We start from the raw sequence: 26,858 nt of genomic DNA, 5'->3' as shown, positions 1-26,858 counted from the left end.
TTGGATTTGATTTGAGCTGATTTCAAGGGCTGTAGACATCCCACATGTATTGATTTAGTTTACTGGCTGCCCTTCCAGCCTCTACAAAAGAAAGCCAAAAAGAGACAGCAGCAACCCATTAAACTTAAGGTAATCAGTAGAAAAACCACTCCTTAAGTACATAAGTGACCTTGGCGAGCCCTTCTTTGGAAACAGCTACCCACATTAAGTTAGGAGCAGGAGGCCTGGAGAGGGACAGAATGAACTGGAAAATTAATGCATCTCTCTTGGCGTGTGGCAGCCACATTACGACAGGAATGCTTTCTCTGTATGAGTGTTTCTGATGACCCTCTGCTTATACTCCTAGGCCCGAGTAATGGCAACTATTGGAGTGACCAGGGGACTTGGGGACCATGACCTGAAGGTGCATGACTCCAACATCTACATAAAACCATTCCTGTCTTCAGCTCCAGAGGTACTACATGGGGTTTTTGTTTCTATTTTGTGCAAATATTTTCTACATGATTCCTCCCATGACTTGCACCCCATACCCAGACAGTAGCCACCTTTCGTCACGTGTGCTTCTGCAGTGTTTCTTTGTCCCACTCCATCCTCACTCTGACTGTCCTGCTTCATACCCTCCTCACTTCCTGCCCAGGTGGTTGTTGCATAGCCACCGAGTGGCATTTCCTGCCTCCTCGATCCATCCCACGTATTGTCGTCAGGCCAAGTTTCCTAAACAGGCATTCTGACCCGTTTGCTCAGAAACTATATCCCGGGGCTATGAGAATGAAGCCCAGACTCCGATGGTTGGCACTCAAGGCTTATTATAATTTGTCTGACTTTCTAGACCAAAAATTTGATCTTTGTTCCCCCCTAAACTTGCCAGAAAGAACTTGCTGTGTCCTTCCTGCACATGGCCTTCAGTTTCCCAAAGTTGCTTAAACTATTCCTTCTGACTAGAATGTCTTTCCTCCCGTCTGCAAACATCCAAATTCTTTTTTTCTCTAGGGTTTAACACATGCTTCTCCTGTGGAGACTTCCTGATTTCTCCCTCCCCCATCCAGAAATAATGTCTCTCTCTATACTGAGACACATAAAGCAGCTACCTTTTTTTTTTTTTTTTCAACATTTATTTATTTTTGGGACAGAGAGAGACAGAGCATGAACGGGGGAGGGGCAGAGAGAGAGGGAGACACAGAATCGGAAACAGGCTCCAGGCTCTGAGCCATCAGCCCAGAGGCCGACGCGGGGCTCGAACTCGCGGACCGCGAGATCGTGACCTGGCTGAAGTCGGACGCTTAACCGACTGCGCCACCCAGGCGCCCCATGCAGCTACCTTTTAAGACATTTCCACTCTCTGCTTTTATATCATACTTGTTCACGTATATACTTTATCCCCTCATAGATTTTAATTGCCTGCAGAACTTGTATCATTCAGCTGATGTTTAGAGAAGTTAACTGAAAAACAGGGTGTCATATCTTTGGTTAAAAGATTTTTTTTTTCTGGGGCGCCTGGATGACTCAGTCAGTTAAGCATCTGACTTGGGCTCAGGTCATGATCTCGTGGTTTGTGAGTTCGAGCCCCACATCGGGCTCTGTGCTGACGGCTCAGAGCCTGGAGCCTGCAGCCTGCTTCGGATTCTGTGTCTCCCTTTCTTTCTGCCCCTCCCTTGCTCACACTCTGTGTGTGTGTGTGTGTGTGTGTGTGTGTGTGTGTGTGTGTGTGTGTGTCTCACAAAAATAAACATTGAAAAAAAATTTTTTTCCCCTCACCTGAAACTGTTAAAAAAAAAAACCCAAAAAACCAACAACACATTTTTCTTATGATATGGGAAACATCCAGTTTTGTTTCAGGGTATATCTTTAGAAAACATTTTGCTTTTGTAACTTACAGAGAAATCTAAGTAATAGTAGGTTAAGGCTCTATTCTTTTCACATAACAAGGAGGCTGGAGTTTGGTGGCTACTACTGTTTGGTGCATCACTTCCAGCGTGCCAGGGTGGGCATCACTGCTTCTCTGACTTTTCCTTCATGGTTGCAAGATGGTGAATGTGAGCTGCAAGCAGCTTTGAGCATAACATCTTCAGGCAAGGCAGGAAGAGAGGGGGCAGGCGGCCTGTCTGTCTTCACTTGTATCTCGTTGGCCAGAACTGTGTCACATGACCTCCCCTTGCTGCAAGGAAGGTTGAAGGAGAGAGCTTTGACTTTTCCAAGGGTTACAATAAAGGGGAGCCAGGGAGAGGTGAGTCGGGGACCAGTGGTGTTTGCATTCTGTGCAATTACCTGTTAAAGCAACGCCTTGCATCAGAAATGCCCAGAATGTTTAGATATGGCTCCATCTGCATGTTCTTCCCAAGGGTAGGTGTTGTTTTACTTTTTAATTTTTTTAATGTTTATTTATTTGAGAGTGGAGGCGGGGGAGAGAGAGAGAGAGAATGAATGGGCAAGGGAGGGGTAGAGAGAGAGGGAGACATTCAATCTGAAAGCAGGCTCCAGGCTCTGAGCTGTCAGCACAGAGCCCAACATGGGTGGGGCTTGAACTCACGAACCACAAGATCATGACCTGAGCCGAGGTCAGATACTCAACCAACTGAGCCACCCAGGTACCCTGGTAGGTGCTATTTTACTGAAGCCTTTTTTGTTGTTGTTGGAGGAAACCAAAACCCACCCAAGCTAATTCAAAAGAGGAGGTGTTTGTTGCAATATTATTAGAAGAGATGTTTGTGGGGTCCACAGGAAGAACTGTTAATAGCCAGCCTTTATGGGAGAGTGGTTCTGGAATCAAGGCACCCCTGGAGAGCCTCAGCAATGGGCTGAAGGCATGTCACCTTCATGAGGGTGTTCTGCCCTTAACGTGGCCAATCAAGTTCCATGTGTCTCTGCTACCAGTCAACTCAGCTTCTCACTCTTGATGACAGATTACCAGAGAGGAATCTCATTGACTCGACTAATTTTTTTTTAATGTTTGTTTATTTTTGAGAGAGAGATGGGGAGAGAGAGAGAGAAATGTGTGTGAGGGGGAGGGGCAGAGAGAGAGGGAGACCGAGAATCCCAAGCAGGCTCCTCACTGTTAGTGCAGAGCCCGACTTGGGGCTCAAACCCACAAACTGAGATCATGACATGAGACGAAACCAAAAGTCAGACACTCAACTGACTGAGCCACCCAGGCACCCCATCGACTCACTTTTTATACCAGGCCATGAGTGACTTCCCAGCCTATAAATCACCCCTTCACATTGTCTTCTCCAGAGCCATGGGCAGAAATAGCCACCAACATCCACCCCTTTGGCAGGGCTGTGGGCAAGGGGTTGGTTCTTTTAGAGTCTTTATTGCTGAGGCTGGCACTCAAGATACATCTAGCCACAGGAGGTTAGGAAGCCACTGAGGGGGATATCTCCAATAAATATAAGCCGTGGAAGATACACCCATTTCCTGATATCACCCAGGATTTCATGTGAGGTCAGCCTGGTGGAAATAATAATGACCATTTGTCAAGAACCCATAGATGTCTGTCTTTTAGTCCTCACACCAATTCTGTATGATGAGGACCAGAATCCAAGGCGTCACTGAAGTGTCCAAGGCATCACTGAAGCTAGTGGATCCCTGACCCCTCTATTCTGGCCAACACCAGGATCCATGAATTATTGCCGGAGGAAATAATTTCCCCTGCCGGCCAGAGGAAAACAATAAATACTAGACTCATGGATTCTATATTTTCCCCCTTGAGAGAGAGAGGCACTCATCGGACATATTAATGGCGCCATCACCTTTTTCTTTGCAAAAGGGACAAATGAAGTATGACTCATGTTCTTGGGGGGGGAGCAGGGGGATCCTCAGGGAACACTAAATAATCACGTTGCTTCTTTTTTTTTTAATTTTTTTTTTAACGTTTTATTTATTTTTGAGACAGAGACAGAACATGAACGGGGGAGGGGCAGAGAGAGAGGGAGACACAGAATCTGGAACAGGCTCCAGGCTCTGAGCGGTCAGCACAGAGCCCAACGTGGGGCTTGAACTCAAGGACCTCGAGATCATGACCTGAGCCAAAGTCGGACGCTTAACCGACTGAGCCACCCAGGCGCCCCTCACGTTGCTTCTTAAAGCAGAGTGAAAACCTCCTTCTCACCCACTTCCACAGATACCTATGCTTTCTAGATAAAGTGAGAAGTTTGGTTTGGTTTGAAGGAGAATGATTTCTATGCAGATTATAGATCTCTAATCGTTCCGTTACCATGGCTCCAAAAAAGAGGCTGTAGGTTTAAAACTTGGGCATGCATGGAAGACTGCCTGGGGACTGATGAAAAATCCCAGTTGGTTGATCAGAAACCTCATGTCCCTTATCTAGAGTGATGCTGGTTTGCAGGGAATTGGGTTGAATGGTTCTGCCTTGGTGAGGGATTGGGCAGGTGGGCATGTTTGAAAGGAAACCGGCCACCTCTGGAAAAATGTAAGTGCTCTTAGAAAAGTTGTAGAGTTTGCTGAAATGTCATTTTTATAATAACAGTAACATCTATTAACTTCTTAGTCTGGGCCAGACAACTTACTGTGTGTTTTACACACAGTATCTCATTTAATCCTCCACAACAACCCTATGGGGTACATATGATTAGTGTGCCCATTTCACACATTGGTAAATTGCGATGCAAGGAAGCGAAATAACTCCCCCAAGGTTGTACAGTTATTAAGTAACAAGATGGTACCAGGTCAGTCTAATTTGATGCGGGTCTGTAGGGGAGAGAAGCTGAGTTCAAAGGCATTTCTTTGGACAGTGTCCAAGGGACCCTCTGAGTCAAGGTTCAAGGGTCTCTGAAGAGAATCTTTGTCCTGGGACCTAAGTGGCTCAAGTTTCTCAAAGAAACACTACTGGCCTTGGACTGAAATTGTAGAAAATGATGGCGTAGTGGAGAAAGTCATTGGGACAGACAGTAATAGCCTTTAGCGTGCCAACCTGTCTGTGCCAACCTGGGCCAGACAGAATTGTGCAAAATAAGATTGTGCACGTATAATTTAGCTTAATGGGTATGTAGTGTAGATCCCAAGATTCCTTTGCACGAGATTAAAATCGTTGTACGTTTTAAATGCTTCCAGATGGAGGGGCCTTAGCCAGAACCACGAACGGGGAGGGGGAGCTTAGGGGGAAGGGGCGGAGCATCTGGAGTCAGCTACCATGGAGGAGTGTGGAAGGCCGACACAGGAGACCCCCCTCACTCCCAATCTCGGGCAGAAACTCCTCTTTCTTAGGTGGTAGTGATAAAGTCAGACACCAGACAGTGGCTAACAGGCATCTTTTGGGGAGCGTGGAAGCCGGGTAAATGTATCAAAACCATCGAATGAAGAGTAACTACCTCCTTTCCTGCCTGCATCCCCTCACCCCCCACCCCACGCCTACCCTGGCTTTCTAACTGTGACTTCCTAAGAACATTCCCCTGCTATGCTGCATCTTTGCCAAGCATGGGTCTTTATTTCACATTTGGTTTCTAAATTTCAAATCCAGCTCAGTCTGGTAATTTTAACAGTTGGGGGGAAAATGTGATTTAGTTCTAAGTAAAAAGTCTCCAAAATCTTCTTGGAAATCAGCATTGTTCCCTTCATCATTGTAGCTCCTAATTCGATTTGATGAGCTAAATAAAAATAAGACAAAAACATGTGTATCAGATTTATGTAAAAAATGCTCAGGGGTTTAAAAATTAGAGAAGGGTTTCTAGCCAGACACATTTTCGGTTTCACTGAAACACAAGGCGCTGGAAAAATCTCGAGTTTGCCAAACCCAAAGAGTGGCCGCCAGGTTTGCTGAGCCTCCCTCCTGTCTTCCAAGGTCTAAGGCAGGGATTTCTGGCTGAGAACTGAATTCCACCAGAGGCCCCCGCCAACCAGGCCTTGGCCTGACCGTTGAATGTGGGGGCGTATTGACTCTCATCTGGTCCACAGCACTGTGTTTTCTCTATGTCACAGTATGAGATGCAGCCTTTCCTGAGCAAGAGAAACAGCCTCAGCCAGGTCTCCCATCTTCCTGCTCAATGAAGCACATCAAAGTTCACCTTCCTTATACTATCCTGAAAGAGTTCAAGGAGGGAAGGAAAGGATCCGGGAACTCAGGCACTGGAGCCCGGACTCGCAGCTGCCTCTCTTCCAGCATTTCTCCTCCCCGCCCCAGTCCAGCGCACTTCCTGCTGTGCTCTTACTCAGGCACCTTGGTGAAGGTCTGCAGCCTAAACCTGCAGATGCTCTCTGCTCCGTGGCCCTTTCTGACCTGTAGCAGGCCCTCCCTAGAGTTAGCCTTCCTCTTCATGTTACTTGCTTTCCCGCCTGCACTCCGGGACTGCCTTGAGCCCCCTTTTGGGCCCTTGGAAGAACAATGTCTTTTTCTGAGTGGAGGCCAGTTTGCAAAGCCAACCCCCGTCTTCAACTCTGCATCACCCCCCTCCCGCCCCGCCCTCCCTGCCAGACTGAACCACAAGGAGCCCGGTTTTCTCTAGGCTTCCTTATTCTTTTCCCTGGTGTTCAAGATTCCTGTCAGCGGGTTTTTGTAATTGCAGATGACTCATTTAGCTCATTCTTTTCTTCATCTAGATATTTTTTTCTTTCATCTGAAACTGCCTTCTCCAAGAGAAGGAAGACCCTAGACTCCGGTATCTGAATGCCCACGTGACCTGCATTATTTTAGTCTGCCTTCCCCTTCCCTCAGGTGAGGTGAACATGCCTGTATTCACAAAGTGCTAGGAAAAGCAAGTAAGAACATCTGCGGAGGGGCACCTGGGTGGCTCAGTCGGTTAAGTGTCCGACGTAGGCTCAGGTCATGATCTTGAAATGTGTGAGTTTGAGCCCCATGTTGGGCTCTGTGCTGACAGTCGGGAGCCTGGAGCCTCCTTCGGATTCTGTGTCTCTCTCTGTCTCTGCTCCTCCTCCACTTGTGTTCTCTCTCTCTCTCTCAAAAATAAATAGACTTAAAAAAAAATCTGTGGAGCTGCCTGGTACTAGGTCTGGTGCAGGGTCAGAGATGGTCAGGAAACACTAGTCTTCCTTCCCCGTCAGCTTCTGGAAGGCTTTACACTTAGGGATTCCCAGTAGTCACTTCCATATTAAGAGAGAATGACTGTCTAGTTTGAGCCTCCCCTATTGTCTCCCATGAAAACATGAACAGTATTTAAGAGCTCATTGCTGGGGGCCGGCACCTGGGTGGCTCAGTTGGTTAAGCTTCTGACTTCGGCTCAGGTCATGATCTCACAGTTTGTAAGTTCGAGCCCCACGTCGGGCTCTATGCTGATAGCCCAGAGCCTGGAGCCTGCTTCAGATTCTGTGTCTCCCTCTCTCTTTGCCCCTCCCCCACTCACACTCTGTCTCTCTCTCTCTCTCAAAAATAAAAATAAATAAACTTTTAAAAAATAAAAAGAAGAGCTCATTGTTGACAGCACCTTATTCTTGGTAGCTTTTCATACCCCAAGCCAAAGTCCCATTTTGGGAAAGAGCCTGTTTTATTGTATTGCGTACTTTCTGCAGTCTGAACAATGTATAAAAAACAGTATCAGTGCATAATGAAAGGGGAAAAAGCTGTACTATATTAAGTGAAACAGAATATGATTGTATATACAAAGAGTGTGATCATAAGTTGGTTGGAAGTTACATGCATGTGTAGACAAATACATGCGTGAAGGAAATTTAATAAAACAGTAACAGTAATCATCTTCAGGTGGTAGAGTAGGATAAACTGGTTTTAAAAATTCCCCTCAAAAATACCTTGGGAGGTGGTGTGATGTGGAACTTAAAACCTCAGACTGGTAATTAGTCTTGACTTCAAGCTCTGTCTCTTCACTTGCCAGCTGGGTGACCTTGAGAAAGGTACTTTACCCAAATCTCTGCTTCCTCTTCAATAAAAAGAGGACAGGAACTCAAGGAACAAATTAAATAACATATATAAATAAAGTACTTAACCAGAACGTGGCATAATAAGTATTAGCTCCTAGCTCCTCTTAAGACCACGAAGTTTCACTGGCTCTATACGTAGAGATCATGAGTCCAATAGTGTTTATTGATCAGCACACTAGGGAACAGGTCCTCGAAAGCATTAGGAATTTTGGGACAAGTTGGAATGGGGGACTAATAGAATAATCAGCCATAAACCCTGTGATTCCTGCTTCCTAAGAGAAGAGGGGAGTTCAGAAGAGGGAGACAGGACTACATAATCGAAGAAGGAGGACAAGAATAAGAAGGAACCAGGAGTGAGTCTGTTATGAAGTAAAATCTGCCTTATGGGGTCACTGGGTTTGGAAGATAGCTTGAAGGGCTATTGGCTATAACAAAGCTAATTATTCTGGAGGGCCTGGAACCAAACCCAAGGCAGTAGGTAAGGGCTTTAGCAAAGAGAGCAGCATGATAAATGTTGGGGTGGGGGCCTGTCACAGCACGTAGACAGGGGTGGGGGGGTGCAGAGAGGCAAACAGGGTGACCGCTGTAGAACTGAAACTGTAACAGGAGGACAAAAGCTAGGGAAGGGACCAGGAAAATGAAAAGGAGGTACATCCAAGAGACATTTTAAAGAAACAATGTAATGAAAACTGATGGCAGACTGGATTTAGTGGATGAAGCGGGGTGAAATTTTCTAAAAATTAAAAATAAATTGTTCTCTAGCCTAAGAAAAGGGAAGAATGCTGTTTGTGGAGGTCCAGAGAGGAAAACTAATTTTATGCTTTTTTTTCCCTCTGAGTTTTCTGAGCAATTAAAAACATAGATACAGGTGCCTGGGATGAAACTAACTTTATAGTTAGTATAAAGTTAGACCAGAAACCATGGTATGGATTTCGGACCAGAATGGACTTCTTATTCTTGTCCTCCACCCCCCCAGATTAAATGTATGCCCTGGATAGCTGTGGGCTCTCCTCTCCCCACCCCACCGAGAGTAGTCTGCCTAATATTTACCTGCTAGAGGACAGGAGCAAAAGGAACAGGTGCTGCGATGGACAAGTCGAGACCAGGGAGAAAACTCCAGGGGACTCCATGCCCCATCCCCTCTCCCCAGCCCCACAGAGGGAGAGGGCCTAGAAGCGACACATCACAATATAATGCCTTTGTGCCCTCGGGGACTGCAAAACCAACCACCCCGGAACATGGAGTCTTGATGGAACAGTGTACTATATGTCTTTGTATGCTATTGCCTTTCATGGTTCTGTGAGTTGAACGGGTTCAGCTAGGTGGTTCTCTCTGGGAGTCTCGCACAGCACAGCTGGATGTCAGCTGGAGCTAGAGGGATCTGAAGGCTAGATGGGCTGCAAATCCAAAGTGGCTCCACTCCCATGGCTGGCAAGTGAGGGCAGATAGCAGCTGAAGAGTCAAGCTGAGGCAGCTCCACATGGCTTCTCCATGGGGTTTCAGCTTTTCATAGCATGGCAACTGGATTCTGAGAGAAAACATCTCGACAGTGAGTGGTTCAAGAGTGCCAAGCAGAAGTTATAGGACTTTGTAGGACCTGGCCTCAGAAGGCCTAGAACCATCACCTCTGCCACATGCTAGTAGCCAAGGAAATCACTAAGGCTGGTCCACATTTGAGGAGAGGGGAATTGGAATCCACCTCTGGAAGAGAGGAGCAGTGTGCTTGTACAGGGAGGGCCGGGATTGACAGTGCCCATCTTGGAGGCTCCGTACCACACCCTGCCTGTAGAAGCTCCCCCCACCGGGTGCCTGGGTGGCTTAGTCAGTTAGGCGTCTGATTCATGATTTCAGCCGAGGTCATGATCTTGCAGTTCAAGGGACTGAACCCTGCATCAGGCTCTGCACTGACAACGTAGAGCCTGCTTGGGATTCTCTCCCTTTCTCATGTGTTCTCTCTCTCTCTCTCTCTCTCTCTCTCTCTCTGTCTCAAACAAACAAATTTGGGGGGGGGGGGGGAGAGTGCCCTCCCTGCTGTGAAAACTTGAGGATTAGAGAAATAATCATCTTTCTTTCCCGTGCAAACTAATAATAAGTTGATGAGTTAACTGTTTAGCTAATTACTCAACAGAGGTCATCTAGTTTGCAGAATGGAGGCAGATTTACAAAGAAGCTAGTTAAACATAAGTTATCAGGGCTCTTCACTTGGACCAGTCCTTACTGAGTTCTGGTTGTTTGTAAGGCATGAAGAATGTTCTAGGTAGGGGGGAGAAGCAAGGTTAGAGTCAGGAATCATTTCTTTGTAAACATTTCTCAAAAGAAAGAGACCTCATTTTCCATGGTTTAGTAATTTGTCTCTGTTTCTTCTCTCTTGAATGAAACACATTAGTATCTATGTTTGTATTCATAATTATTTCTGTATTCAGTTTTTTTAAAGAGAGCTGTGAAGATTGTAAATTTCAGCCTCAGAAACCACAGATACTCTTACAAAGGAAAAATGAGGAGTTCTACCTAAGGATACTCTGATAGTCTAGGACAGTGGTATTTGAGAATTTTCTTTTCCCAGTTTTATTTATTTATTTTTTTAATTTTTTAATATTTATTCATTTTGGGGGAGAGAGAAAGGCAAGAGCACTAGTGGGGGAGGGGCAGAGGGCAAGGTAGACACAGAATCCAAAGTAGGCTCCAGGCTCTGAGCTGTCAGCACAGAGCCTGATGCGGGGCTCGAACTCACGAACCGTGAGTTCACAGAGCCAAAGTCAGACGCTTAACCGACTGAGCAACCCAGATGCCCCACTTTTTCCAGTTTTATTAAAGATATAACTGACATGTACCATTATATAAGTTCAGGGTATACAGTGTGTTGGTTGGATGCATTTATATTTGTATATTGCCAAATGATTACCACTACAGCTCTGTCACATCTTATAACTACCATTTCTGTTTTGTGGTGAGAACGTTGAAGCTCTACTCTTTTAGCACCTTTTAAGTATATAATACAGTAAAGTTATTGTATATAGGTTATGTATATGTATTTTATATATCTAGTGTATATATATATAGTGTATGTATATATTATATAGTGTATGTATGTTTTACAGCATATACAGGTTATATATAATTATAGTCCTAATGCTGTACTTTAGATCCCTAGTCTTGTAATTGGAAGTCTGTGCCCTTCAACCAGTATCTCGCGCATCTTTCTTCTTTGTTGGGGTGATGTATGCTCCCCTCCCCCCTCTCCCACCACCACCTTGAAAACGTTGGGGAAGGTGGGGGAATCGTATTAAGAGTGTAGAGAAGCTTTCATTTGTCTGTGGTGCCACCTGCACCTACACACACGAGAAGACCTCCTGACTTAGCCTGTCCTCCATCTGCATCGCTAACTCTCTAGCCGTAAGAATCACTTGTATGCATGTGTGTGACATTTTAACGGCTTGTTTCCATTGGGAAGTGCCTTGGGAAGTAACCAGCCATTTGAATAAAACCAGAATTTGACATTTACTCTGACACCAAAAAATCTTGCTTGGCAACTCATAAAATTTATGGTCACACAAGAGAGGCAACCTCTATATTGTGTCAAATATTTCTTCTCCTTACAAATTGCTTCCCTGTGATCCCCTTCAGTTTCAGTTAAACATGCAGTATCCTTTTTTGCATTAGTTTATTGCATTATACACAAAAGAACAGTTTGAGAAGTTTGTTTAAAAATGCAACCCCGGGGTGCCTGGCTGGCTCAGTCAGACCATGTGACTCTTGATCTCAGGGTCATGAGTTTGAGTCCCATGCTGGGTGCAGATTTTAGTTTAAAAAATTAAAAACTAAAAATAAAAACAGATTTTATTATATATTAAAAAATGCATGTCTATGCTCTTGCCAACATAAAACAACATCCACATCTCGGTGGCCACCACACCATTCAGCAGATGATAGCAAGCGTGGCGTCATTGGCTATAATGGCTGAAGACCACTCTTTTAAGATCTGTGTATATCTGGTTTATCATTTGAGTGTTCTTGGGCCATGTATGATAAGCCTGGTATTTGAATAAAGTAATGTTTCCCCCCAAAAAAGCAAATCCCTAGAATCCACTTCCTGAAAATCTCAGCCACTGGGTCTAGAGTAGGTCCTAGGAGTTTTCACATTTTTAGACCAATCTCAAGCAGGTGATCCAAAGACCACTCTTTAAATAATACTGTCATAAGCCATTCTTCACTGTGCTTCAGGAACTTGAGTTTTATAATCCCCACATGGGTTCATTACACATCCATGTTCCAGTCCTGGACTGTGTGATTCAGTCTTACAGTGCACGTGGCTCAGCGCCAGACTGGTAGGTTAGGGATACTACATACCTCATTCTCCACGTGCACAGAGGTCTGCTGAGACCTGCGCTACTTGCTTCAGAAGAACCACAATCAGTCGGATTGACTTTGCCACCCACCAGGTGCCCCAGAGCCCACCAGGCATGACTGTGTCTCCTCTCTTAAGGCAAGGTCCATAGTAACTTGCTCTCTTGCTCACTTGAGCTCTCTGAAATCCTGCCATTCTGAGCGAAGTCCTGTGAAGTAAGAACACACTCTGGTTATGTGATTATGTTGAGTCCCCAATGGCCAGCATTAGCAACTACACGTGTAAAAAATAGCAGTCATTCCACTAATTATTCGTTACGTGATCATATATAACTTACTGTCAGTGTGGACTTTAGTAATAATTATGCTGGGAAAACAGCATGAACCCAAACTGGCCCATGCAAACAGGGACATATGGTCACTCTGTGTGCCTCGTCACTGGATTAGACATGACTTAACCCACCTACACTGCACCCACGTAGTTTCACTCACAGGCTGGGGTTTCCTCTGACCTTTATAAATGGACATTTTAATGAACAGAAACATATTCCTCAAATGATCAATAAGCTAGATTCAAGCCCATTCACTCACTGATTCATTCAGTGAGCCTTTGGCTCAGTGGTGCACAAGCCATTGGAAGCCCAGAGAAAGGAGTAGATGATGAGAGAAGCCCAGCATGTAAAGGAAATTCCTTCCTGTAGCTTACCTCACCGAGCTGCAAAGTACTGGCCTCACGAGGAGACAGTGGAAGACTTATGCTATAGCAACTAGGTGTTGGGTACAGTTTCAGGCTCTTTTCATTCTACCTACTATTTTAGCTGGCTTAGAAATGTTTTAGCTATTACGTGGTATCCACCCTCAAAAATCGCATATTTATTTTGTCTGTAGACTACAATAGAAAAAGCAAACCCTCAAGAATATCGGTGGTATATTTCAGATGTAAAATTACACCCACAGCCCCAACAGCCAACATACTTATAATACTTAAATGTCCCTTGATGCATTTGCAGTCAGGTGCTCTGAGGTCATGTGGCCAGTCACATCCAGCCCTAACTCATCCTGTGATGAAAGAGTCTGAGAACATTGGTGCCGTAAGCATCTGAAGTGGCCACCTAGTCCTAACCTTTCATTCCACAAAGGGAGACGCTGAAGATGTGAAAGGTCATGCCTCATCCCTCACCATTCCTCAGTGAAAGTCCAGTACTGTAGCCAAATCAAGCTCTATAAAGCCACCAAAGCACACCAGCCCTCCTCTCACCTCCCCAGGGTTTGGTCGCTGCAGTTCCCACTAGGTGTAAGGTATATGATTCAACTGCTTCTCCCCAGCACTCCATAGGATGAATCAGTGCTTCTTTCTATATTCCCAGCAGGTGGTCAGTAAACCTTGAAAACATGAGTAACCAAAGTGGTTTTGCCTGAATTTTAAGGAGAAGTGAGTTTCAAACCCATCTTTCGCCACCAAGTTCAGTATGTGTTTCATGGCATAGTGTAGGTAGAATCACAGCAACAGAGACCCTGGATGCAATTTTGGTGGCTTGCTCAAATGCTAACATTGAAATAATCGACTTGGCTTGTAGGACCACAGGGAATATGCTGGAGTTTTCTTTTTTTTCTAGTACAGGTGCCATATTCAGAGTTCTATAGGTTGAGCTTCATGGTTGGCTACATGGGGTAGAGAGGATAAGACTTTGTGCCCTCATTTTCTACTACCTCTTGGCATCCTTTATCTTGGGAACCATCTGGCTTTTCTGCTAAGAACACTAGTGAGAGTCGCAATCCCTGTTATTTGAAATGAGACTTGTAATTGAACCCCAAGGCCCTGACTCTTACTCCTCTCCTTCCCCCAGCTGCTTTATTTTCAGGTCTTCTGCCCTGAGATGGGTGCCATAAAAAAAAAAAATACCATGTGGTACATTAGAATTTGTGGTTTCCGTCCGTATTATCTCATTTGACCTTTATACTGGCTCTAGCTGTAATAGGCAGAGCAGGTGTCCTCGCCTTTTTTTTCCAATTTTTAAACAATGATTTCAGAGATGAGAAAATTGAGAGCAAAAGACAGTAAGTGGTTTATCTCAAGTCCCAAAGCTGGTTAGAAGCAGAGACCCGAAGTGAGGGCTTCTTATAACAATGGCAGAGCTCTTGCCATTCAGAAAGCCAGGCCTCAGCCATGGGGGCTCATGGGCCTGCCCTGAGTACTTCAAAAGGAAAAAGGGTTGGGAGAATTTGCTGAGTTGATAAAGCTGTAAGAGCTGTCAGGGCATCCTAGAGAAGCGGCTGAGATTTGGCAAATGGAAGAATTGATGGATTTCTTAAAAAACATTTTTATTTTTTATTGTTTAAAATTTACATCCAAATTAGTTAGCATATAGCACAACAATGATTTCAGGAGTAGATTCCTTAGTGCCCCTTACCCATTTAGCCCATCCCCCCTCCCACAACCCCCTCCAGCAACCCTCAGTTTGTTCTCCATATTTATGAGTCTCTTCTGTTTTGTCCCCCTCCCTGTTTTTATGTTATTTTTGTTTCCATTCCCTTATGTTCATCTGTTTTGTCTCTTAAAGTCCTCGTATGAGTGAAGTCATATGATTTTTGTCTTTCTCTGACTAATTTCACTTAGCATAATACCCTCCAGTTCCATCCACGTAGTTGCAAATGGCAAGATTTCATTCTTTTTGATTGCCAAGTAATACTCCATTGTATATATATACCACGTCTTCTTTATTCATTCATCCAGCGATGGATATTTGGGCTCTTTCCATACTTTGGCTGTTGTTGATAGTGCTGCTATAAACATGGGGGTGCATGTATCCCTTCAAAACAGCACACCTGTATCCCTTGGATAAATGCCTAGTAGTGCAATTGCTGGGTCGTAGGGTAGTTCTATTTTTAGTTTTTTGAGGAACCTCCATACTGTTTTCCAGAGTGGCTGCACCAGCTTGCATTCCCACTGATGGATTCTTTTTTAAAGTAGCTTCAAGAAGCTGGCGTCAGCTTACACTAGTGTGAGCCCTCCCAACATGTCATTGAAATGTCATCAGTAATAGAGCAAAGAGGTGAACACACATTACACAAACACTGAAGCAGCAGCCTGCAGCCGAGCCCTGAGTAGAAGTACTCGATTAAAGACTCGCTTGTCACAAGCTCCTGTGTAAATAGATGCCCGGCGATGACGTTAAGGATGTCTCTAAGTGCTCTGAAGCCGAGGATCCTGCGAGAGCAGTCAGCACTTGGCTCCTTCAGGGGCACATTAGCCAAGGCTCTTCTGTGCCCCCAGACTCTTTCCTGCCCACTCCCTTACACTGAGTTTTTTGTTTGTTAGCAGCTCCAGTGAGGACAGGGGAAGAAAAGGAAAGAGTCTGCTACTTGTGTCCAATATCAGCATGTTGGATTTGGGTGGCTGCTTGGAAGTGTCCAAGGTAAAAAACTAAATCGGCCCGGTCACCATATTAGAGTGTCCTCTGACTAGATCTCATACGTGGTATTATTTTTCTTCCTCCCTTCCTCTCATTTATTCTTTGTCTCAGTAAGTATGTCCTGAAGGTCTCTTGTTATTTACTCTGAAAAAATACTGCTAGGCCCACAGAAGAAATGCAAAGTGGGGTCTCTGGCCTCCAGAAGTTGAATCTTGGGAAGGAAGAGAAGGTGACCACCTGAAGGGGTGTTCGCTGTAAGCAGAACAAGGGTCAGTGTCCGATGAGGCAGATGCTTCTCTTGGTTATTTATTGACTGCTCACCAAATGCTCTGCGTTCTGGGGACAGAAACAGGCCAGTTCAGACCTTGCCCCTTGAGGAGCTTATCGCCGATGACCGTGTCTTCGAGGCTAGGCTCCCCCACCACTTGCGTTGGAATGACCTGGCCCTTGCCTACATAAGCTGGTGCCTGGGCGCAGCTCGACACATTCGGAATGTTTAAAGAGTGGCCCCTTGAATCTAAATTTGTTCAGTTAGCACCCCAAGCGATTCTTCAGCACATTAAAATCTGAGAATAACCAGTCTTGTGCAAGAGACAGACACGTGGACCTGGCAGGTACAAATGCCGTGCTCATGGGATATGGAGGATGGCGACTGCGCGGACCAGGGAAGAGAAAGCGATGCTGCTTGTTGGTTGCTTTGCCTCAGGAGTGCTTTGGCAGCTGCATGTGGCACTGCAGCCCCCAATCTAACCGGGCCCAGAGGGTTGGCAGGTCCCTGAGGGAAGGAAGGGGGAGCACAGGAAGGGACTCTGGGATATCACCTCGCTCGTTCAGATCTTTGTTCACACAGTGCCTTCCCAGGGAGGGCCTCTACAAGGACTGTCTTGTCACTCTTCTTACTGTGACTTTTCTTCAGAGCACCTGTCGGCTTCTGACATTGCAGTGTGTGGGTCTGTCTCTCTACTAGTGTAGATGCTCTGAGGGACTTCGTCACTTCTGTTCACAGCTGTACCCGCAGCACCTAGAAGAGTAGTTGGCACATAGTAAGTGCTCAGTCAACACATAGGCGGCTCTAGGAGGGCAGATGGACCCACACAGGCTCCATCCGTCTCTCAGCAGCTCAAATTATATCACTCTGAAAAACTGCAAGGATCTCAAGGATTCCTGTGGCCTTTCTCTCCCTCTCTGGGCAGCTGGGAACACAGGAAGGAGCCACACAAAGCCCTGACCCTGTTCTCCAGCTCTCCTGCAGACAAAGGCGTTTGCATAAACACCTCGCCCCTACTGGGGCCTGGGATACTCTCTTCCTGGTGTCTGAGTCCGGGGGAGCCTCAGAGCCCATTAGTTTAATGTGAGGCTTCCTGGAACATCAAGATGCTATTTACGGAATTGAAGAGGGGACTTTGGAGAGGTGAGTGTGGTCTGACTGAGGAGAGCCAACAACAGCTGCAGGGAGAGGAGGTCAGGACTCCAGAGCCCGCCAGAATCCTTTGAAGCCCTTGCCGCCAGGGAGGATGGGCGTGAAGCGGGTTGTCTTGTGCTGCAGCCCAGTTTTTCTGAGAGCATTTTCACAAAATGTTCTGCATTACAGGTTAATGTACAAGACACGAGTTGTAAGTGGAAAGTTGGCAAAGTCCTTTGGAAATTGGCTAAAGGGCAGGAAATAAAGGGTAGCAATAAAAACCTAAAAGGATGTTAATTGGGGAGTGCCTCAGGGAACAGGGTTGAGACCAGCTTTTTATTATTTACATTAAAAATACTTCGAGAATGGTTTTGAAAGGATTTTCAAGTTGGCTAATGAAACAGCATTAGAGAACTGTGTGTGGAAATGTGAATAGCGGAATTAGGGAAGGATTCAATTTATTGATGGAATTGAAGAGAGCATTTTGTAACATGTTTCTGTTTATCGTTCCACTCCCATTCTGTTGGCTAGATCTCCAGCTGAGTAGTGGGCAGGATAACTTAAGCTTAAACAGCTCAGATCTCTACATGTTTTTGGCCAGCAGAAAGCACTTGAAACGATTCTGGCACCCCAAACCCAGGGTAGTCCTGAAATTAAATGGATGTTATCTTCAGACCTAGAAATCTTTCTTTTAGAAGGCGCTAGAAGGCAGATGGAATCTCCTATTTAGCTACAAGCTCAAGATTGGAACTGGAGCACCTGACATCATCTCCCCCACCTCCTGTAACATTTTTTATTCTGTGGAGTTCAGATTTTCACAGAAATGTACTGTAGACCTACCCCAGTAAGAAGCTAGCAGTCTCTCTTAGGCAAAGTCATCGCATACTGGAAATAATAACACAGTGAGCCAGGACTTGAACTTGGGAGCCCAGAGCCAACATTTGCTGTCCTCTCTAAAGCCTGCCCTAGAGGATAGTCTGTGTAGGCATCACAGAGGCCACGAAGGCCTACATTTCCTTGTTTGCAAATGGGCCAGTAGGCATTCTCTTCAGCCTCACTACTCAGAGTGCAGTCCAAGGACCCACAGCATCAGCATCACGTGGAAGTAAGCTGCAAAGGCAGCCTCCGGCCACACCCCAGAACTGAATTAGAATCTGCCTTTTAGCAGGATCCCCAGCTGATTCCTGGCACATTAACATTTAAGAAGCACTGCTCTAACATTTGTGGCACCCAGGAGTCACAACAAATTAAAGCAAAAGGGATTTGGTTGCCTCTATTGAGTGAAAACTGGACCACATGAATTCAGTGAGTGCCCTGAGGATCGAATTCTGGCATCTGGGACTTTCCAGACTGCTGTAAGCTTAAGATCCCCCTTGTTGTTTTCCTTAATTTGGCCTCATGAGGCACAGTGCCTTCTCTAGAATGTAAACTTCTACCCTCAAAGTGAATATGCCTTTTGAGAAAATGTTAAAAGCCAGTCCAGTATACCCCTGAGTTCTCTTCTCCTCTGTGTGGGCCGTGCACCAAGCCATTAGCTAATTGTTACCACGCAGTTAGCAGGCCACAGAGGCCTGGTACCTGGAGGCTGCTTTTCATTTGAGCTCATTTTCCAAGGGCTCTGTTGGTAGGCGTGTGCTATTTTGTTGTTTTGTGCTGCTGGGTGTAGTCTGTTAGTCCACAGGACCAGCCCTGTGTCAGGGTGTCACAGGCCTGGGCAAACCTTTCTAAAGCTAGGAGGCTTGGCTTTCAAAGATGTGGATTTGCACAGTCTGTCGGCCTCTTAGAATCAAATTCTCTCCAGATCTGAGATGACCTAGCAGTGACTGTGTGTGATGGGACACATGGTTGCTTAAACTCGATAAACTCCTTCCTCTCCCTGACCTTCCGCTGACCTACAGCTTTTACTCAGACTTGCTTTTAGAAGATAGGAGGGAAAAAAGAGAAGGGTTGAAGGAACTGGAAGGTTGATGAAGTTGACTTGCCTGTGCCCTTAGTTCATGAGGTGTGTATACACAGGGGCTGGTTCTGCCAAATGGGGAGGGAATGGCAATGAAATCCCAGACTCTTGAGGCGCCTGGGTGGCTCAGTCAGTTGAGCATCCGACGTCAGCTCAGGTCATGGTCTCGCAGTTCGTGAGTTTGAGCCCCACGTCGGGCTCTGTGCTAACAAACAGCTCAGAGCCTGGAGCCTGCTTCGGGTTCTGTATCTCTCTCTCTCCCCCCCCCCCCCCTCCCCTGCTCATGCTCTGCCTCTCTTTGTCTCTCAAAAATAAATAAATGTTAAAATTTTAAAAGGAAAAAAAAAAATCCCAGACTCTTTTCCCGCCAAAGTTGGGTGAAAATAGAGTTGTGGCCTAACCCACATACTGCTTGATTTTTATTCTTACTACTTTCATCAAGGTTATTCTGTCCTTCCCAAAGAGGTTAGGTGGATATTGAAATATCCCAAGTCATTCCAGGTACTAGAGATGAGGAAAGACTTACAAGTTTGCCAAGACCCACTTCGGAGATTCAGATTTAGCATGTGTCCTTTGTAATTTAGGCTAGATTAAGGCCTCTTAAACCTGAGTGTAGTGTCTGAGCCCCATCCTTACAGGAAAGAAATCCTGCCCCTTGGGGCTCAAACAGGTAAGCCAAAATGTGATTCAAGTGAGCCCATTAAATAAAGTGTCTCCTCAGTCCTAGACAAATACAGAGTAACTACTAAAGATCCAGGGCTGGCCTTATCTCTCCAAAAGACAGAGCTAAGAAGCAGGGAAATCTGTTATTCATCTTTTTTTTTTTTTAAGATTAAAAAAAATTTTTTAAACATTTTATTTAATTTTGAGAGACAGAGACAGAGCATGAGAGGGAGGGGGGAGGGCAGAGAAAGAGGGAGACAGAATCTGAAGCAGGCTCCAGGCTCTGAGCTGTCAGCACAGACCTGACGCAGGGCTCGAACCCACAAACTGAGCGAGATCATTACCTGAGCTGAAGCCAGAGGCTTCACCTACTGAGCCACGCAGGTACCCCTGTTATTCATCTTTATACATAGAGTACCTGGCACACAGCAGGCCCTTACTTGTGGAATGGGTGTGCAAAGGAAGGAAGGAAGCAAGCCTCAGGTTGCTTTTCTGGCTCGCACAGTATCTATTATAAGTATCGTTCCAGCTATGTCTCAGGCATTAATTTTCAATTAACTCTTCCTTGTCAACTCTTAAGCTCACCTGTTGAGTCCCATATGTCTATACAGCAAGTCTCCAAAGGAGGCTACCCATGGCCACAAAGCTGGTTGCACAACCAAGTACTTCAGAGCGCGTACCTAAAAACCCCTAGCCGAGGTGGGAGAAGAAAAGAATTCCGAAACCAATTTGTTATGGGAAATAACGTGCTCCCAATTTCTTAAGTAGGAGTATTCCCATTCTTTTCAGGTAAGAGTCTACGATCTCTCCAAATATGAGCATGGAGCAGATGATGTGCTGATCTTGGCCACCGATGGACTCTGGGATGTTTTATCAAATGAAGAAGTGGCAGAAGCCATCTCTCAGTTTCTTCCTAACTGTGATCCAGATGACCCTCACAGGTTTGTGTATTTTTATGGTTGTAGGGTTATACCTTCCGCCAGTTTTACACGGTGTGACTACAATAAATAATAATCGTGCACTTTTCATCATTCATGATTTGTAGTAGAGCTGATATGGATTAGGAACCGAACTGCAAAAGGGATAACATTTCTTATTAGAAGTACTTTCACAGCCAAGTAAAAGCCCTCCTCAAGTTGAACCTAGATGCAAGTGGTATAAAGAATTTGATTTGTAAGATATTTCGACAGCATATGTTTCTCACATTCTTCCCTCATAATTCCAAAGTGGAAATAATCCAATTTGTGATCCTCCTGATGAGAGCAATACCAAATGCTCCCAGCAGTGATTTTTATCTGTTGGGAAATTATTTCTTTTGAGAAACCTTGGGGAAAGAGAGAAAGATTAAAGTAGGTTTTCCTTTGTAGCATAATGGCAATGTAAATATCCTCAACAACTCTAGGTGACCCTCAGAAATAAATAGAAATTCCTCTCAGGAGAAAGGCAGCTTTGACTTCGAACACAAGGAAAACAACTCACTGTGCGTAAAAGCCAGTAAAAACAGCAGACAGTGGAGTGGGACCTGTAAATACTTCATTCTTGAATTTATCAGTCGAAAATACAAATGAATATTTTAACATTTAAGAAAAGTTTTTAAAGCACTGAAAATAGGAACATGGACCAGAGACTGTAAATTGATTGCTCAGATTTTAAAAGTAAGGAAATAGAACTTCTGGAGATAACAAATATAAAAATAAGAATTACAAACTTAATGCATTAAACAGATTAGAGACAGTTGAAGAGAACACTAGTGAGCTGGAAAATGGATCTGAATAATCCATAATAGGGCTCAGAGAGACAGAGAGGAGGGAAAATGTAAAATGAGATTATGAGACTAGGGTTATGACCTAAGATGCTCTCAGTAGAGTTCCGGAAGGAAATACTGCAGATGAGAAGAAAAAGAAAAAGTTCCAGAATTGTTGGATGATAATGAACCGAAGATCCAGAAAGCCCAACAAATCTCAAGCGGAAGAAATGAAAATTATAAGTAGGTATGTCATAGTGAAACTGCAGAACTTTAAACAAACAAACTACTAAAAGCAGCCAGAAAGAGAGACAAAACAGATATGTATATAAATAGCATTTAGACTGAAAGCTGACTTTTCAGAAACAACAATAGGAGCCAAAAGATAGTGAGTTATATCTTCAATTGCCTAAGAAAAGAATATTTTATTAACATGTAAGTTTTTCTTTAACATATATGAAAGAATTTTCTAATGTAGTACAAATATCATTGAAGAGGATAAGTTGAGGACATTCTCAGGCAAAACACAATGTGAGGAATTTTAACAGCAACCAAACTGCGTGAAAGAAAATTCTGAAGGATATATCCAGATGGAAGATCTGAGAAGTCGAATGGATTAAGCTAGGATCTTAGTAAATTTGTAGATATATTCACTGTGCAAAACAGAAACAAGGATGTCTAATGTGTGGTAGTAAAAAATGATAGAATTAAAATACTGAATAAAAACTGCACAATAAATTGGCAACGGGGGTAGTAATTGGCTACAGTATACTACGATTCTATTTGGAAAGAGGTTCTCTTATACGCATTTAGCTTTAGACTTTAAATGTGTTTTAATAGCTAAAAAGACTACAAAACAAATAGAATATATAACTTTGAGACTAATTAAGGGAGAGAAAACCTACAGGGAATCAGAAAACAAACTTCTAGATAATTTACAAATCAAAAAATTATAATAAAAATTAGAAATAACTAGGGGTTTAAATAATGGGAAGAATACTGCATATCGAAACTTGAAAGGCTGAATCTGAGGTTTTTTTTCTTTTTTCGTCTAATGAACTATGCATAGATGAAGACTACACTCACCCCAACCTGCCAGAAGTACCCACATCCCCTCCATGTCATAAGATACCTTTTTCCAGAACTCCCTACTGTATCACAAGGAACCCCTGGCCACAAGCTGTAGATTCTTTACCACAGAGAAAGATTTTCTGAGTAAGACCTTGAGAGCTGACTTGTGTTATGGGGCTATTTCTGCCTATATTATACACATAAACATGTACCTAAAGACTTTGTATAACTTGTAGGTGCTAGGAGCCAAAGGAGTAGAGCTATCTACTTGTAAGTCATATGTTCTTTTCCTGAGTGCAGACTATTAGTAAAAACATGTCCTGATTTTTTTTTTTTACTGTTTATTTTTGTGAGAGTGATAAACAGAGTACAAGTGGGGGAGGAGCAGAAAGAGAGGGAGACACAGAATCTGAAGCAGGTTTCAGGCTCCGAGCTGTCAGCAGAGAGCCAGATACAGGGCTCGAACTCATGAACTGTGAGATCATGATGAGCCGAAGTCAGACACTTAACTGACTGTGCCACCCAGGCACCCCAATACCTGTCCTAATTTTAAAATTTAGATCTGTGGTTCTTACTTCAACAACAGTATCTAATTTAAGGAGAGAAAGCAGAGTAAACACAGAAGTAATGGGAGGAAAAGTTATAGATAAGAAAACAGAACAAATATACGATAAAAATAAATGATCAGTGAATTCAGTAAAGCAGCAGGATAAAAAAATCAATATACAGAAATCTGTTGAATTTCTATACAACTAACAACAAACTATCAGAGAATATGAGGGAACAGTTCCATTTACAATTGCATCAAAAAGAATAAAATACCTAGGAATAAATTTAACCAAGGATGTGAAGATCTGTACTCTGAAAACTGTAAGACGTTGAGGAAAGAAATTGAAGAAGGAAAAAAATGGAAAGATATCCCATGTTCATGGATTACAAGAATTAATATTCTTAAAATGTCTATACTACCCAAAGCAATCTACAGATTCAAACTCAATTAAAATACCAAAAGCAATAAATAAATAAATAAATAAATAAATAAATAAATAAATAAATAAAATACTAAAAGCATTTTTCACAGAACTAGAAGAAAATAATCATAAAATTTGTATGGAACCTCAAAAGACCTGAATTGCCAAAGCAGTGTTGAGAAAGAAGAACAAAGCTGGAGGTATCACAATCCCAGATTTAAGGATATACTACAAAACTGTAGTAATCAAAACAGTATTTTACTGGCACAAAAATAGACACATAGATCAAATGGAACAGAATAGAGAGTCCAGAAATAAGGCCACCTTTTAATGGTCACTTAACCTACAAAAGAGGCAAGAATATACAATGGGGACAAGAAAGTCTTCAACAAATTATGTTGGGAAAACTGGACAGCTACATGCAAAAGAATGAAACTGGACCACTTCATACACCATACACAAAAGTAAACTAAAAGATTAAAGACCTGAAATGATAAAATTCCTAAAAGAAAACGTAGGTCATAAACTCTTGGCCTTAGCAGTAGTTTTCTGGATGTGTTTCCCCAGGGAGGGGAAACAAAAGCAAAAATAAATAATTGGGACTACCTCAAACTAAAAAGCTTGTGCACAGGGAAGGAAACCATCAACAAAATGAGAAGGCAACCTACTGAGTGGGAGAAGAATTTTGCAGTATGTGATATATCCAATAAAGGGCAACTCAACACCCCAGGTGAGAAAAAAACAAAAAACAAAAAAAACACACACAAGAAATGAGCAGAGGACCTGAATAATAAACCTTTTTCCAAAGAAGACTTACAGATGGCCAACAGACATATGAAAAGATGTTCAACATCACTAATCAAGGAAATGCAAATCAACCACAATGAGATATCACCTCATACCAGTCAGAATTGCTAGTATCAGAAAGATAAATAATAAGTTTGGCAAGGATGTGGAGAAAAGGAAACCCTCGCACACTATTGGTGGGAATGTAAATTGGTGCAAATCAAAACCACACTGAGCTATCACCCTACCCATTAGGATAGCTATTTAAAAAAACAAAAACAAAAAAACAAAAAAAAAAGAAAAACCAGAAAATAACAAGTGTTGGTGAGAATGTGGAGATATTGGAACCCTTGTGCACTACTCTTAAGGATATAAAATGGTACAGCCGCTATGAAAAGCAATATGGTGGTTCCTCAAAAAATTAAACATAATTGGGGCACCTGGGTGGCTTGGTCCATTAAGTGTCCTACTTCGGCTTAGGTCATGATCTCATGGTTGTGGGTTTGAGCTGTGCATCGGGCTCTGTGCTGACAGCTCAGCAACCCAGTAGAAAAATGAGCAAGAACCAAACACTCATGACCCAGAAGAACATTAATGGCCAGTAAATATATATATTTTTAAGTTTATTTATTTTGAGAGAGAGAGAGAGAGAGAGCAGGAGAAGGGCAGAGAGAGATGGAGAGAGAGAGACAATCCCAAGCAGGCTCCACCCTGTCAGCGCAGAATCCAGCCTGGGACTTGATCCCATGAACTGCGAGATGGTGACCTGAGCCGACATCTAAGAGTTCGTCACCCACCTGACTGAGCCACCCAGGCACCTCAATAAATATATTAAAAAACACTCAACTGCAGGGGTGCCTGGGTGGCTCAATCAGTTAAGCATCCAACTCTTGGTCCAGATTGAGGTCTTGTCTCATGGTCGTGACTTCAAACCCTACGGTGGGCCCTGTGCTGGGTGTGAAGCCTGCTTAAAAAAACAAACAAAAAACAAAATAAAACACTCAAATGCAGTAAGCAGAGAGGTAAAATTAAAGATGTAGAGCAACCGTAGATGGTTTTGTGAATTTGTAGACAGGACTGGTCACACTTGGCGTCCCTGGTGAAGTTGGACGTTTGTGTATCCTGTGACTCGAAGTTCTCCTAGTTCTGTACCCTGGAGCAGTGGTTCTGAACGTGCGGTCCTTGGCTCACATGGCACCAGCATCCTCTGAGCACATGTTACAAATGCAATTTCTCAGGCCTCACCCCACATCTACCAAATAAAACTCCAGTGGTGGGACCCAGCAGTTGGTGTTTTAACCAACCATCTGGGTGATCTGGTGCTGCTAAAAGATCTGGTGACCTGGTGCTCTCAGAAAGAGATCCACAGAATTGTTCTTATTACAAAAGCTGCAATCAACACACATGTCATAGGATGGATAAACTAAGGACAGAATGTTTGACAGCTCAAAAAAGGGAATGCACCAAACTTGTGCTCATTAGCAGGGAAAAATCTCCAAAACATAATGTCGAGCTTAATAAGCAAGTCACAGATGAATACACATATTATGATTCTATTTACATGAAGTAGAAAACTAACAATATATCATTTAGGCATATAGATAATAAAACTATAACAAAAAGCAAGAGAATTAACCCCAAATTCAGGATAATAGTTACTTTGGTAGGAGAGGTAGCGGGCGGCAGGGGAATGTATGTGCTTGAGGAAGGGCTAACGGGGAGCTTCTGAGATACTCCTGGTAATGTTCTCTTCCTTTAGCTAGATGGCAGGAACATGATTATGCATGCTATTTTGAAACTCTATACATGTTGTAGTTAAGTATTTGTACGTAAAGTATGAGAGGCAGTATAGCCTAGTGCTTACTAGCAGGGAATCTAGTTGGACTGCCTGAGTTCAAATCCAGGTTCTGCCCCTTCTACACTTTAGAAGTGTGCCTGGAGAAGTTTCTTGACTTCTCCGTGCCTCAGATTCCTCAACTGTAAAATGGGGGTTCCGATAGTACTGACCTCATAGAGCAGTGATGTTTGTTGTTGTTTGTTGAATTTATTCTGTTTGATGCCGTGTTTCTATGTTTCATGTATTTCACAACAAAAAATACCCCTTGAGGAAAAAAGTGAAGCTCGACTGTCTCCCTCTTAGACTTGTTTGGTATCCATTTGTTTGGATTCTTTTATTTGAGCTTAAATGCGTTTTTCTCCTGTTGAGCTTTTATCTTTAATCTGTGTTTTATAACCTGCTTGTTAGCAATATTCTCGTTGATTTTCTCTACTGTGATTGTTTTTATAAAGCTTTGCAAAGCCGGCTGACAGGTATGAGTGCAAAGGCACTGAACACTTTTCTTTTTAATCTCTCCAGGCTGGCTTGGTTTTGCTTACCAGCCCACCTCTCTCCATGGCAACAAATCTGCCCTCCAGGGAGCAGTAACCCATGGACAGTGTTGTCGCTGGGCAGGTGCACACCAGGTCAGAGCAGGCTCCTGGGTTCAGAAGAACTGCCTCCAGAAGCAGGGCTTATAGGGATTTCCGTGGAACAAACAGGGCAGGAAGGAAAAAGATTTTTTTTTTTTTGTCTGCCTTTTGGGGAAGATGGCAAACCAAAGCCAAAGAAAGAATCCTGTATCAGATACATGGATGTGTCAAAGGGAAAGTTGTAAGATGAGCA

General features: G+C 43.7%; 1 protein-coding gene across 3 annotated transcripts in view; it reads left to right on the top strand.

Annotated features, from left to right (window-relative positions):
* PPM1H (protein phosphatase, Mg2+/Mn2+ dependent 1H) overlaps positions 1–26,858 on the top strand; it is a 262,452-nt gene that overhangs the window by 219,807 nt on the left and 15,787 nt on the right. Inside the window, exons 8-9 of one of the 3 annotated variants that reach the window (XM_047865359.1) lie at positions 347–454; positions 20,414–20,565. In XM_047865359.1, coding sequence (XP_047721315.1) covers positions 347–454; positions 20,414–20,565 — 260 coding nt within the window. Of the gene's footprint in view, positions 1–346; positions 455–6,552; positions 6,653–20,413; positions 20,566–26,858 lie in introns of those variants that run through there. The other 2 variants (XM_047865361.1, XM_047865360.1) reach the window with 2 other exon arrangements.

This window comes from Prionailurus viverrinus, chromosome B4, assembly GCF_022837055.1.
Source record: "Prionailurus viverrinus isolate Anna chromosome B4, UM_Priviv_1.0, whole genome shotgun sequence".
NCBI lineage: Eukaryota > Metazoa > Chordata > Mammalia > Carnivora > Felidae > Prionailurus > Prionailurus viverrinus.
Note: the sequence above shows the minus strand (reverse complement) of the source record. Positions and strands in the feature narration are given on the sequence as shown.